At 34.5% G+C, this 15,161-nt stretch overlaps 1 protein-coding gene across 15 annotated transcripts in view; it reads right to left on the bottom strand.

The window, feature by feature from the left end:
- Positions 1–15,161, bottom strand: part of PPFIA2 (PTPRF interacting protein alpha 2) — a 482,999-nt gene that overhangs the window by 166,198 nt on the left and 301,640 nt on the right. For 13 of the 15 annotated variants that reach the window (XM_032346888.1, XM_032346892.1, XM_032346890.1 and 10 more), the window contains one exon: positions 14,477–14,551. The exons of the other annotated variants lie outside the window; for them this stretch is intronic. In XM_032346888.1, the coding sequence (XP_032202779.1) occupies positions 14,477–14,551 (75 nt within the window). The remainder of the gene's footprint in view (positions 1–14,476; positions 14,552–15,161) is intronic. 15 annotated transcript variants of the gene reach the window in all.

The raw sequence follows: 15,161 nt of genomic DNA, 5'->3' as shown, positions 1-15,161 counted from the left end.
GAAATTGTGGCACGCACTTCAATCCAAAGACAGAAGTCATTATATGTGTGTGTGTATGTGTCAGTTGAGCCAATAAAAGTTGTGATAAACTTTCAGTGAGAAAGGATTAAAAACAACTTGCTCAAATGGATGCTGTAATTTAAAACCATCTGTATATTTTAGAAGCACTATATTGAGCTTACATACAGATAACATTACTTTAGTTGTTACAGGAAGTATGTCTAAGATAATGCCCTCTCCTTGTGAGGAGATCGGACACAATGGAAGGAGCTTCTTTAAGTATCAAGGGAACATGGTTCTCAGCAATAAATTCGATAACCACTAGGGTTTCTCCCATCACGGTCAGAAGGGTGCAAAGACAGGAGAGCACCATGTTGAACTGGGGGCTTTGCTATAAAGAGGTCATGATGAACAGATGGACCTTACTATTCTACCATAAATACCGGGAATGTGACTCAGGGTTGGATGTTAGCTTAGTCATGCATGCAAATCAGAGTGCACATTAGAACTGGGTTATTGTCTGAATGACTAGAGTTAAGAAACTGGACCTGAGCGCAAGTTGATTAAACATTTACCTCATTAATGTCCTCTTGCTGCAAATCAGGACTTAGTCCTATGCCCATGAACACTTCCACACTGAGCCTGTAATTGTGTCATCCTCTGAACCTTTGTTTGGTATTGAATCGTGTTTTGAGCATGTTAATTTCATTCATCAAAGAAAATTTTCTGGTGAACTTAGTCATACTTTCCAAATCATATCCATGGAGTTTTAACTAGCTTTAGGAAGAATGGTTCTAAGCATTTGCGCAGCATTTTAATCATCCTTTTATGGGACAAGTTCTATGTGTCTCTCAAACTATTCTCATTAGAGAAGAATCATCACCATTTTGACTACCAACATGATATATGTCATTTTTTTTTAAAGATTTTATTTATTTATTTGACAGAGATCACAAGTAGGCAGAGAAACAGGCAGAGAGAGAAAAGAGGAAGCAGGCTCCCTGCTGAGCCGAGAGCCCGATGCAGGGCTCGATCCCAGGCTCCTGGGATCATGACCTGAGCTGAAGGCAGAGGCTTTAACCCACTGAGCCACCCAGGCGCCCCGATATTTGTCATTTATTGAGTAGCTGTATATTAATTGCTATATTTTTACTTCATGTTATTTCATTATTATAATTGGCTTATAGGTAGTTATTAATTTCATTTATATTTTATGATAGATATTCACCAGTTTAAAAATGTTAACTGACTTAAGGGCCCTGGGTGGCTCAGTCAGTTAAATGTCTGACTCTTGATTTCAGCTCAAAGCATGATCTTAGGGTCAAGGGATTGAGCCCCACAACAAGCTCCATGCTGAACCTGGAATCTGCTTGAGATCCTCTCTTCCTTTGCCACTTCCGCCTCCACCGCCTGCACATACTCTCTCTCAAAATAAAAGAATGCATACATAGATAGATAGATAGATACATAGATACATATGTTAACTGACTTATGTTAAATCACTTAGCTTATAAATGGCAGGACAGGAAATCAAACCTACGTCTGCTTCAAGGCCCATGATTTTTCTCTATTAAATACTCACTCTAGTTCTCAATTTCAATAAACACCAGAATCAATTATAACAGTTTTCCTTTTATTTCTTAAGTGAAGATAGCCAGGTCTCAAGCTAACAATGGGTAAGAATTTCTAGATACATGTGCATTTTTCAAATGCTTTACAAGTGATGTTCATTGAGAACTATTCCACTATGGTGTATTCTCTGTCCATGTATTTTTTTTTTTCATTTATTTATTTTCAGCATAACAGTATCATTATTTTTTCACCACACCCAGTGCCCCATGCAATCCGTGCCCTCTATAATACCCACCACCTGGTACCCTGACCTCCTACCCCCCCTGCCACTTCAAACCCCTCAGATTGTTTTTCAGAGTCCATAGTCTCTCATGATTCACCTCCCCTTCCAATTTACCCCAACCCCCTTCTCTCTAACTCCCCATGTCCTCATGCTTTCTGTCCATGTATTTATCCTTTTAGGTGACAGAATCCTAAATATCAGAAAAAAAATGTAAAAAAAAAAAAAAAAAGGATACCAAAACTTCAGTAGACTCCTCTTCTTCTAATATTAAGATATTAATGGGGCACCTGGGTGGCTCAGTCAGTTAAGTGGCTGCCTTCAGCTCAGGCAATGAACCCAGAGCCCTCAGGCTCCCTCTTTCTCTGCTGCTCCACCTGCTTGTGCTCTCTCACTCTCTCTAAAATAAATAAATAAAATCTTTAAAAATATATAAGTAAAATAAATATTAATTTTTTAAAATTATTTTCCTCCCCCAGCTGTTTTATTCAGCATACACAAACATAAAGAAGCATTAGTGAGTATACAAATCCATCCAATCACTTGGATACATAATAACTATACTTCTGGGCATCCCTGGGGAATAACCAAAACCTTATGAAGAATTTTGAAAGGAAAGCATTTGAAGAAATTAACAGACCCAAGAAATGGGCAGTCCCAAAAGTTCATTTTTGTTTTTGTTTCCTTTGCCTTTGGAGATATATCTTAAAAGAAGTTCATCATCACTAGCCATCAGGCAAATTCAAATCAAAATTGCATTGAGATAGCACCTTACACCAGTTAGAATGGCCAAAATCAATAAGACAGTAAACAACATGTGTTGGAGAGGATGTGGAGAAAGGGGAACTCTCTTACACTGTTAGTGGGAATGCAAGTTGGTACAGCCACTTTGGAAAACAGTGTGGAGACTCCTTAAGAAATTAAAAATAGAGCTACCCTGCAACCATGCAATTGCACTACTGGGTATTTATCCCAAAGATACATATATACCGATGTAGTGAAAAGAAGGGCCATATGGACCTCAATGTTCATAGCAGCAATGGCCACAGTTGCCAAACTGTGGAAAGAACCAAGATGCCCTTCAGTGGATGAATGGCTAAAGTAGATGTGGTTCATATATACCATGGAGTACTATGCCTCCATCAGAAAGGATGAATACCCAACCTTTTATCAACATGGACGGGATTGGAAGACATTATGTGAGTGAAATAAGTCAAGCAGAGAGTCAATTATCATATGGTTTTGCTTATTTGTGGAGCATAAGGAAAAACATGGAGGAGATGGGGAGATGGAGAGGAGAAGTGAGTTGGGAGAAATTGGAGGGAGAGTTGAACCATGAGAGACTGTGTACTCTGAGAATCAAACTGAGGGTTTTGGAGGGGAGGAAGGTAGGAGGTTGGGTGAACCTGGTGATGGGTATTATGGAGGGCACCTATTGCATGGAGCACTGGGTGTGGTGCATAAACAATGAATTCTGGAACATTGAAAAGAAATTAAAAAAAAAATTTAAGTGAATTGCAAAGTAATTTATAAAATGAATGTTGTACTACAGAATCATCCTATGAATAAATGTTGATTTATCCAAGAAAAGGAGATTTAGTTTTGGGTATAAAATAAATTACTGTTATTTTGTTTATTATCAAGTTCAAATAGTCAACAGAAAAGATTTTTCTGCTACTCAACTATTAACTAGCTGATACTGGCTTTTTGGGCCTTATAACAGCAATATGGGTTTAGTATTTCAAGTTTATCAAGTACTTCCTTGTATATAATCTCATCCAAATATCATGCCATCTTTGAAAGATAGGCTGATCCAGAGTTTATTAGTATTCCAATTCTCAGATAAGAAATCTGAGGTACAGAGAGTGTAACTAAATTGCCGAGGGCTACAGAATTAGAAAGTGATCAGCCTAAGACTTCACTGGGATCTTTAACTTCAAGTTAAATATTCTTTTTTTTTCTTTTTCCTTTCTCCCTTGTCTCTCACTAAATTTCATTATTTCATTTTAATTTTCTAAAAGTTAAGTAATCTTTGTCAAATTGTTAGCTTTAAAATTGATAAGAAAACTTAAGTAAACATGTGGGTAAAATAAGATGGGTCAATTTTTGATGCTTATGATCAAAGTATTAATATCAAGTGTGATCTTGCTATTAATAGTAAGAGGGAAAAAAAAAAAAAACATGCAAGGATAAGACAGCCAAGCCTGTTGTCACAAGAAAAACAAATCCTATGCTTTCCTCAGGGAAAGGATTCTAACCAAAACAGGAAAAAAAGTCGAAAAGACTGGCAAACAGACTTCAAATGTCTCAAACACAACAGGAGACAACTTTAACCTATATTTTAAACAATTGCTTCAGACAGGTCTTGGAAATAGTAAAAACAGTGGGAGTAGCAAACAGCAATTTCCTTGGCTCTTTTCATTTTAAGCCTTTTAACATATTTTGTTATAAGACATCTTAGTTTCTCTTTATTTGGAAAGATTCTTTGTGTTGGAAAAGTACAATTGTCAACAGCAAAGAAGACATTTTCCATTGATGATAATAATGTGGGCAATTACAGTATCTACAGTATCTACGCTCATCTTTACAATACAGTATCATCATAAAGCATAACTGAGAGGCATAATGAGCAATTGTAGGCCATTGTGAGTAACAATGCTGAAGTTTTGAATTTACCAATATTAAGCAAAAAAAGGACGTTGTTCAACTATTATTAAACTTTTTCATGAAATAAAATCAATTAATAACTACACATTTTTCTAACCCAAAATGATACAATTCCAACAGGAAGTACAGGTTTCCAATAAATGGGTCTATCAGAAGGTCATAAGGTTTGCAGGCAATCTAAAAATGTCACGTCAGAGAGTTTTACATTGGGATATAAGTTGGGGGATGCAAGATGTCATTAGCTTATGCAAACACCGTTGTCATTAAACAAATAATATTTTCAGGTAAGTTTAGCCATGGCAAATTGCTTCAAATACTAATAAAACATAGAAAAACACTTGTATTTGAATTTCTGTTAGAATGTTAATTCAAAGTCGCTCGGTATGAAATTTACAAAAATAGTTTCATACATTTACTAATGATGAACATAAGCTAATCAGTTGAATCAGGCTGTGGTGTATATAAACATACAGTAAATTAGAAAGCTGCTTTAAGATTAATCATTTTTATAAAAGCAGTGATAGACATTTATCTCGTAGAACTGGCAGAGAGAATTAAAAGGATCAAAAAATGAGTAACTGGCAGAGTCTAACGAGATAAATAATGATCAATTTTAGGATTCTGAAATAATTTAACTCAAGAACTTTTGCTGTAGTCTCTTTTTTCTGTATCTGGAGCTTTCCATTCACAGAAATGGCAGCTTTAATTTGAAGAGGAAAATGACTTGGTCATTTCATTAAATCTGCAAATAAATGGTCATGTGACTTCAGATGAGTATCACTATCTGTTCCCCAAAAGCAAATTTCTTTACTAAGTGCTGCTTAACAGCTTTCCCACTTTACACATTTTTCTGGATCATCTTCAGCAACTAAATTTCTCTCACACTACTGAACTACAGCTGAGTTGCTCATGGATTTCAGAAGTTTCCTAATTTGCACCTTTGTTAAGTTTTAGAAATCATTTCACCTCTGGATTGATTCAAAGTGGCCAAAGTCATCTGATACCACTTTAATTTCATATTCATATTTCTTCCTTTCAAATTATGATGAATAACAGAACTTCATAGATTTAGATAAGGAAATATCATAGTAGAATCCATGTTGTTTCAGTTGGTAAGTGGAAACTGGCAAATTTTAGGTTGCTGGGGCTCTCCATGAGAACCTCCTCTGAGTCTTCATCTCACAGTAAAATTTCCTTGCTTAGTCTTATTGGTTCCTTGCCACATTCTACATCGCCTTATTTTCAGTTTCCTTAAGCTCAGAAAAAGTACTTGTGCTCCCATCTCCCTTAGCCAAGAACCCATATTTTCTTGGGAGGAATATCTGATATAATGCTTACATCTTTCCCCTCCAAATCAAACTTTTCTTTCATCTTTACACTACACATTCCATTCTCCTTTCTCCATTTTTTAGAGAACAGAGTTCTACAACCTGCAATTGATCTTGAAACCATGCCTAACCTCTACTGTGGCTGCCCATCAAATATTGCTTCTCCTTCATTTCTTCTTTGGCTAAAAGTATTTTCAATAGGCTATCTGTCAACATGGCCTATTTTTTCAACATTTAACCACCTTTCTCCTTCTTTGCCAAACTTCTCAAAAGAATATTACTCATCATCTCCATTTCTAAACTTCTAATTGACTCACTCTTTTCATAATAGCTATTCTCCTTCTATTATATTTTATTGAAACTGTCTTTGTAAACCTTTCCAGTGACCTAATTGTAAATCTAACCATCTCATATTAGACATCATCTTTTATGTCTTCATGAAACATTTGACACTGTTGGCCATCTCCAGTCTCCACACTAAAAACTCTCTCGTTATCTATCTCTTATCTCTTTTTTGCTTCATTAACTCTTGACATGGTTGATTTTTACATCTCTCATTTCCTTCTCGGACTTTTATTTGCTTTTTAGGGTAGGTTCCATCTTTGCCTATATCTATTCAACTTTTCCATGTTTCCATTAATTTCCATGGATTCCACAAAGCACTGGATCTAATCCCAACTCAAGAAATCATTATGGTGATTTAATGGTGTAATATATTTATTTATTTTATTAAAAAAATTTTTTTTAAGGTTTTATTTATTTATTTGTCAGAGAGAGAGAGAGAGCAAGAGAGCGAGCACAGGCAGACAGAGTGGCAGGCAGATGCAGAGGGAGAAGCAGGCTCCCTGCCAAGCAAGGAGCCCCATGTGGGACTCTATCCCAGCACGCTGGGATCATGACCTGAGCCGAAGGCAGCCGCTTAACCAACTGAGCCAGCCAGGTGTCCCTAATGGTGTAATGTATTTAATGGAATGGCCAGAGTCCACAGTCTTATAAGTCCCACAAAAACGAGCTTGCTACCTCTAGCTTCTCTCACCATTCTGATGCAATATTCTTCTAAATGAGAATGATATTAGATTTGCCCATACAAGTTCTTTCATTTTCCCTTAGGAAATAAGACCTCAAGGATAAGGCTGGTTACAGATGAAGTAGAATGAAATGCTAATTTCCTTAAGAAAATTCCAATTGAAAGTTGGTAAGTTCATTGCTTGGAATAAACAAACATAGAATGAAAGCAATATAAAAAAATATATATAGATCAGCCTACAATTCAATGTAACAGTTCTTTTTATGTATAATGCAATCATGTAGAAAAGCTTTTAAAATAAGTGCACCTGTATATTCAGTGAAAATTAGTCTGTCAATTGAGTTTTTAATGTAACTTCAAAATAATCCATTTTGTCTCATTTAATTAAAATAATTTTAAAAGGATATGAGACTCTGCTAAAGGAGAACACATTGTTAGGAAGTAATCTATTTATTCTTCCTTGCATTTCCCTTTATTGTACATTTGTGTGTGTGTGGTTTTCCAATTTTAAGCAGTAACAAAAATACTCTGCAAGAAATAAAGACATTATTGTATTTTCTGTGCCTAAATAAACTGGACTCACTTTTTTAGGACAAGGGCCTGGAAAATGTACTCAACATTAACAGTACAAGCTACCTCTGTGGGGCTATTCAAAGAGGCATAAAATGACAGCAAATTTATATATATATTTGTAATACTGTTTTGATTCTTTCACTTGTATTATTCCCCATTACTAAAAGAACAGAAGAAATGCCAGACATGGTAATACTTATGTTTTACGTAGTTCAGTATTTTCTGACATCAGTCCCTTGTTTCTTTTAAAAAATCATAGTGATTTTAAAAATCTGAACCATAAACATAGGACTTTGGTTATTATATACATTTTAATATCCTTAACTTTTGAAAGTATCACTGGTCTGCAAAATAAAAAATGTGATCACATTTTTCTCTCCTTAAAAACTCTTTCTTGACTCACTGTTGCCCGTAGGAGGAAGCCCATGCTTCCCCAACTCTGCTCTGCCTAACTCTGCAGTCTAGTCCTCATCCCTCTTCCTGTCTACTTCCCTTCTTTTCCCACAAGTCCATCTGGTAAGCTCTTTAAAGTCACTCTTCAAACTCTAGGTGATTTTTTTCTCTAGAAAGATTTTGGACTTTATTGAGATACAACTGACAAATAATATTGTGTAAGTTTATCCCCAATGCACTGATTTATGTACCTATTTTTGAATGCTTACCCCAGTAAGGTTAGTTAATACACCCATCACCCCACAGAATTACCATTTTTTAGTTGTTGGTAGTGAAAACATTTAATACTTACTTTTTTTGTTTTTTTTTTTCCAGCATAACAGTATTCATTATTTTTACTTACTGTCTTAACAAATTTTAAATATACAATACAGTATCATTAACTATCATTACCATGCTGTACATCAGATCCCCTAATCTTTTTCTTTATAACTGAAGGTTTCCATCCTTTGATAAGCCTTTCCTTTTTCCCTCCTATCGCTAGCCTGGGCAATCTACTCTATTTCTAGGACTCCAACCCTTTTAGATTCTATATATAAATAAAGTCATACAGTATTTCTTTGTCTGGCTTACTTAGTGTAATGTTTCAAAATTCATCCATGCTGCTACAAATGACGAAATTTCTCTAGGAATATGTTTATAATACTATCTGCTTTTCCTTCTTTATGCCCATACAATTAATTACTCTCTTTTGTAATATTAAAAAACCTTGTAGTTATTTTTATTTTCACATTAGTCATATTGTAGTATAATAAATTTCTTATTGTGGCAAATTGTACGTAATGTAAAATTAACCATTTTAACCAATTTTAAGTGTAGGGTGTAGTATGTTTACATTGTTCTGCAACCATCACCACTATCCATCTTAAGAACCTTTTTCATAGTCCCAAACTGAAACTCCATACCCATGAAATAACACCTTCCCACTATAAGGACTTTCAACATCTCTATTTCTTATATTTGAGAGAATTTTGATTCATTAAATATCTGAGTTTTATTAATATACTTATACCTAGTACTTAAGTCAATGCCTGGCAAACAGAAGATGCCCAATAAATACTTGTTGAACTGAGGTGTCATAATCAAAATCACACATCAGCTAATTATGTCAATTATGTCAACTTTCCAGCTCTATTCCACCCTAACACTTTACAAAAGAAAGGAAATAAAGAACATACCGTCATAGTTTTTACTTTACCAAAACAAAACAACAAAACCTTCACCGCTTCCTCACTTCATTAAGTATGAATTTAAAGTATGAATTCTACTCTTTGATCGTGGTATTTAGGGCCCTCTGAAATCTTAGTCCTCCCCACCTACCCATCTTCCACTTTCACATCTTTTCATACCCAAATCCTCACTGACACAGCACCATCCTCTCTACTCTAGAAACAGCCAATTTCAGGGTTTTGTTTCTGTTTTCCACCATACTGTCTACTTAGCCTGAAATGTTTCCCCCTAGTTTTAAAGACAAATCATAGATTTCTTTCAAGGGTGATCCTTCTCTGATCCTTCAGTTGAGAATAAATATCTTTATCCTCTCTGCATTTGGGGCCTGTGTTTTTCATTTATTGAGTTTGCATTGTTATACCTTACTTACATTTATATATTCATTTTCATCTCTTGAGGGCAAATTACATGAAATCTTGCATAATGTTTCATTTATCATTGTGTTTTTTCCTATTCCTCCTGTCAGAGACTCAGAATTTTCTGCACTTGGTGGATACTCAATAATTATATTTGGAAAGAACAAACATCTTATTCATTTAATCCATATAATCAATGTAGTGTTGTTAATTGAGCATGCCTAAGGTAATTCAAACTTTAATACTAAGGAAATAGCAAAGGAACAATGTGAAAACACTGGCTAGAACAAATGCTATACAATGAAATTTGACAAATACATGTTAATCATGAGGTTCGCATCACTGTAGTGAATACAATAAACACAAATGAACAAGATGCAGTCCATTTTTCTCAGGGAACTAACAGCCTAGGCTTAGACGGATATATAATTAACTCCAGTAGCTGTTGAACAGTCAAAATAGATGCTGAAGCAATGAGTTTTAGCAATTTAAACTAAGGAATGATGACTGTGGCAAGAACTCATAAAATATTTCATTAAAAAGGTAATGTCTGAACTTGAGTTTAAATGGGGAAATATGATTTCAGTGAATGAATGAGGGTTGTGGAAGCATTCCAGGAGAGACATTAGCATAAGTAAGATACAGGAAACATGTTGGTTGATTTCAAAAACAATGAATATAATTATGTTAACAAGATCTTAGAATGACTCAGTCATGGCAGTAGGGGTAGTAGGAGTTAGAGCTAGATTTGTAGATTAGGACCATTGAAGAGGTTCTTGATATATGATTACATTATTAACACATGTGTTCATACAGTATATTGTAGCATTATGTTGTTAATGTACTAATATGGTATTTATTACATATAAGTATGTATTACATCTTAGAATATGTTGTAAGAAATAATCACTATGATTAGAGCTTTGCTTAGCAGGGTTATAACCCTGGAGAATGACACAGCAGAAAGGGATAGGAAACAAGAATAAATGAAAACCTATCACAATATTCCAAGTGAAAATTAATGACACGTGAACTATAGTGGTTTTAACGTATATGCACAAAGAAGAGAGTATTGGATGGGGTTTGATTACAGACAGAGTTAAAGGTAGAGATTGGAACTGCCTGAGTACAGAGAGTTAAGACAAATTCAGAGATAACATTTTGTAGCAGAAGAGAAGGGCACCTTAAGAGAAACGACCTCTCTGGGCTCATCTATAAAATAACAGTAGTACCAAAACTCCAGGATTATTCTGCTGATACAAATGTATTTAGCACAGTGCTCAGGAATTTAAAGCTCTCAGTAAATATTACCTATGGCTATCGCTAAGTGATCAAGAGAACTATCTAGTTATGGAAAATGTCATCTAACTAAAATATCTTTATCATTTTGTTTATGTTATAATGAAGTTATTAAAAACTCAAATTTGAAAGTAATGCATAGTACATAGGCCTACAAGAGGCAGAGACAACTAATAAATGAGAGTTTGGTATTTATATACTCAAATTTTTTCTAGTCCTACAATAATGTATTATTATTAATTATATTTGTACAACAATGGGATCATTCTATGCAACTTTTTCTTTTCGTAAAAGAAAAAGTTTTGGAGCTCTTTCCAAATTAGAACATACAGTTGCCTCATATTCTTTTGAATTAGGCTATTTATTTAATTAGTTAATGGGCCATAGGGAACCTAAGGGGACACTTGTAAAAACTAGGTGGAGTTCCAGGCCCACCAGTACATATGGTGCCTTTGTGTAAATTAGAAAACTCATTCCCTGTATGTGATGACAGATATCCAGGTGCATATCTTGATTTGCAAACCCTGAGCAAGATTTCAACCTCTCCGCCTTGCCCCCTGCTAGATTCCTGTGGCAGAAAACAGTCTCCTCAACCATTAGCACAGCTGTGTGGAAATGCCGTGAGGCTCAGAAAAAAGCAGGAATTTTGAGCTACAGATTTTGTCCTTTCTCTTTTTTTTCCCCACCGAAGTCATGGTTGTAGCCTGGGATGTATGAGAACAAGATGAGGGCTCCATGGGAGAGTGTATAAAAAGGAAATGTATTAAACATTAACTCCAAAACATGATGGGACAAGATGAGAGAGACAGAGATAGGGACAGATACACCGACAGGCACAGAAAGAGAATAATGATACATAGATGACAGAATCAACTCTATTAAAATAATGATGATAGAATAAACTCTATTCTGTCATCTTCTCAAACTCTACATATGCATATATGTGTATGAATATATCAAGGTATATGACTATATCACTTGCAGTCTAAACCCCTGCTCTCTGATTTCTCTTTTCTGAATTTTGGAACTGAAATAATTCAGGAATATGTTTGGATAAATATCTGGACAGTTATTACCCCTACCAGAAACTTGGGAATCAAAGAGATTTGAACACTATGGTATCCTTACTTGTCAAGCTTCCTATATAAACTCAGGAAAGGTGCAGATTTGAACCATTAAGGAACACTTGTAAGTAATTTTAATTTTAATTTAAAATCTAAAGCATCAAATGAAATTTTCCCCAAACCCTTGCTCATTTAGCCATGTGCAGAATTTTGTTCGAGTCCCTGATTGTTTTTGTCTATGCTACGTATTTTTGTTTGGTTCTGAAGACTGTGTTCTTAAATTGTTTTTTTTCTTTAAAAAATTGCCCTTTATTTTCTAAAATACTTTCTTCAATTACTTCCTCTAACATTCAAATGTTATTTAGTTCCCCTTTCTAAAGCTGACAATAGTGTAAATTTTTCTAAACTTTTTGGGTCAGATTTCTAAATGTTATCTTATCATCAATACATGATGCCTGGTTTATAGGGATTTCTTGTACCAACTGTTATTCTGAGAACTCAAACTGTAGGGGTCTTCTGATTTCTCTCTCTCTCTCTTTTTAATTTTCATAATGAAATACAAGTTTCAGCTTGAAGGAAAAGCTGGCTTTTCCCCATGCACTCTCTCTTAAAATCATTAATTATTTATAAAAAATTTATTGTTCGAAAACTAAGGGGACTTTCCTAATCCCTTCCCCATCCTTAGATATGTGACTTCCTAAGCACGGATTCTGGTAAAGCCATCTGGAAGTTAATAAAAAAAATCAAGGGGCAAAAAAAATTACTGGAGTTAATAATGAGCACACAATTACTTTCCTCTTCTGTAAATGATGTAAAACAAAACAAAAATCATTTAGAAGGGCTGTAGTAATTGTAGAATCATGTTAATGATTTAAAATATACAAAGCAATCAAATGGACCATGCTGCTTACAACAGACTACAATAAAATTGGAGGCTAAATTATTGAAGATAAACGTCAAAAGTCTTTCTTCCACTTTGGTCTCTCAAGCATTGTTCTTCCATTTTATATCTGCTTGAACTATGCTGTTGCCACATCTACAGCAAATTTTCAGAGCCTTACTTGAACTTGAGGAATATCTTTACTTTGGGGCACATAACTTTGCCAAGAGGTCTCACTATCCCTTTGTTACAAACAGGTTTATCACCGCACAGTAAGCAAGGCTTTCACAGGAGTAGTTGCCAAAGCTTTTGTTGTTTTAGTCTTACCAATAAAATATTTTGAGGGATGTACCCAAAATAAATATACTTTTGAACATACATGAAAATCAAAATTAACAGTGATAAGACACAAAATAAATGAACATTTAATATTTTTTCTGGACTTTATTGGTAAAACCTATTCTTTCTCCTAAAAAGACAGAGATCTTCTTGTCATTATCTATTACTTCAGAGGTTCTTTTCTTCTATGATGACTAAGAGGTACCAATGTTTTACTTCCCTTTGTTCCCTTTATTTTACTTATTTATCTAAAGCCATCCAGTTTGCTAAGCTGATCTGGTCACAAAATTTGTGTGTGTGTGTGTGTGTATTTTCTTTTTTAAACTGTTGTGCTGCCATTTGTTTTTGACACTGCTAAAATTTAGTTCACGTGGAACTCATTCTTCCTGCATTTAAAAGTCCATTTTTTCTAATGTTTAAATTGCTAACCTAGAATAAACAAAGGTTAACTTTAAACTTGTTTAATTGAGCTAGATTATTTTAAAGAACAAGGTAATTTATACTCGAGATTTTTATCATGGTTTAAAAATGTGTATTTGTGAATACAAAGCAAATGCAAATCTTATTTTAATAAAAATGCCTTGATAATATTTATAATTAACAACATTAGCCTCCCATATCTTTAATAATTCAAAACTAAAAAGATTTTATAGGATTATTTTAATATGTCTACTACTAGCAATACCAATATTTACATCACTGGAATAAATTTCTGGAGAGAAAAGTAGCCTTATAAGTAAATGTTAGAGAAAGAAAAAGAGATGGGGCTATTTTGGTGACCTACACAGGTTATTTTTCATACATTTTATATATTTAAATGTATTTTTATCTATATATCTATGTGTGGTCTAATGACCCAACTTCATCTGAGTCCTAAAAACCAAAGTTAGCAAATTTGTCTAAAGAAAAAAACAACTCTTTAAATGTCAGAGATGGTTATAGTACTTTAGTCATGAATGAGAGCAAGAGGAGTGGATTCAGTGATGCCACTAAACATGGGCAGAAGCTCTGAGAAGATAAGAATCAGAACCTTAAGGGAAGTATATTTATATCTCCAAGGAGTCAACTTCCTTTGTGACATTTTCTAAGTTTAACAGATATTTGACATGTTTTCCAACTTCGGAGCTGTGTTTTAATTTTTGAAACGACTGGTATTCTGACTACAGTCTTTCTAAGCCCCTTTGTCACTAGTTTTTGGTAATTTTCTTTTCATCTCTTAGTGACAGATCCGAATCACCAGAAATCAGAAAACATGACCCTGGCAACTAGTTTCAACAGACCTTGTTCAGTGGCATATACAGAATGTCATTTATTTTTTGTGACAGTTTTAATAAAAGTGACGTGAAACACAAGGGCTATAATGTTAGTGATATTGCACCTCAAAAGAGGAGAAAGTTTGGTATGTTACCTCCTGATTAGCAGCAGCTAGTTCTTCTTCCAGTGCAGAGACTCTTTCTAAAGAAACCCTCAGTCGCTCCCTTACCTAGAAGAAAAACCAAAATATGTGCAGTAATGTACATCCCATACATGTTAAACTGTGCTGAATCCATCAATACCATTATCAGAGACAGTCACATTTGGCAAATTACTAAAGTCTTTATAGCCTTTAGTGCTCATAAACACTATGAATACATTGTCACCTTATAGCATCACTATATCAAGGGATTTCCTTATAAGAAAGTCATTTTAGTGCTCCAAAGACAGAATTTCCAATGGGGTTGGAGATAGAACTGCTTGTTCTTAATCCTGACTCATAGTAAGTGGAGGCAAAGTTCAAGAGTACGTTATGAATTCATCTACAAAATAGAGTCACTGATTAAGTAGGACATAGGTAACAAAAAATTTCTACTTTTTAAAAAATAATACACGAGCTTCATTTGGTATAAATAACTTCATAAAGGGTTCTTAGAACCTGAAAAATGTCCATTACACATACATTTTGTTAATTAGAGGTCTATATTGTTACTTAGGGATTGGCAAGCACTTGCTTCCTCTGGAATTCCTAACCAGCTTCCAGATATCAAAGGTTAAGGCAATATATTCTGTAGAACCAAGACTGCACATTTCGTTTGAAGATAATTATGATTTGAAGA

The sequence above is a fragment of the Mustela erminea genome, chromosome 6 (genome assembly GCF_009829155.1).
Source record: "Mustela erminea isolate mMusErm1 chromosome 6, mMusErm1.Pri, whole genome shotgun sequence".
In the NCBI taxonomy this organism is placed as follows: domain Eukaryota; kingdom Metazoa; phylum Chordata; class Mammalia; order Carnivora; family Mustelidae; genus Mustela; species Mustela erminea.
This window is presented reverse-complemented; position numbering and strand designations above follow the sequence as displayed.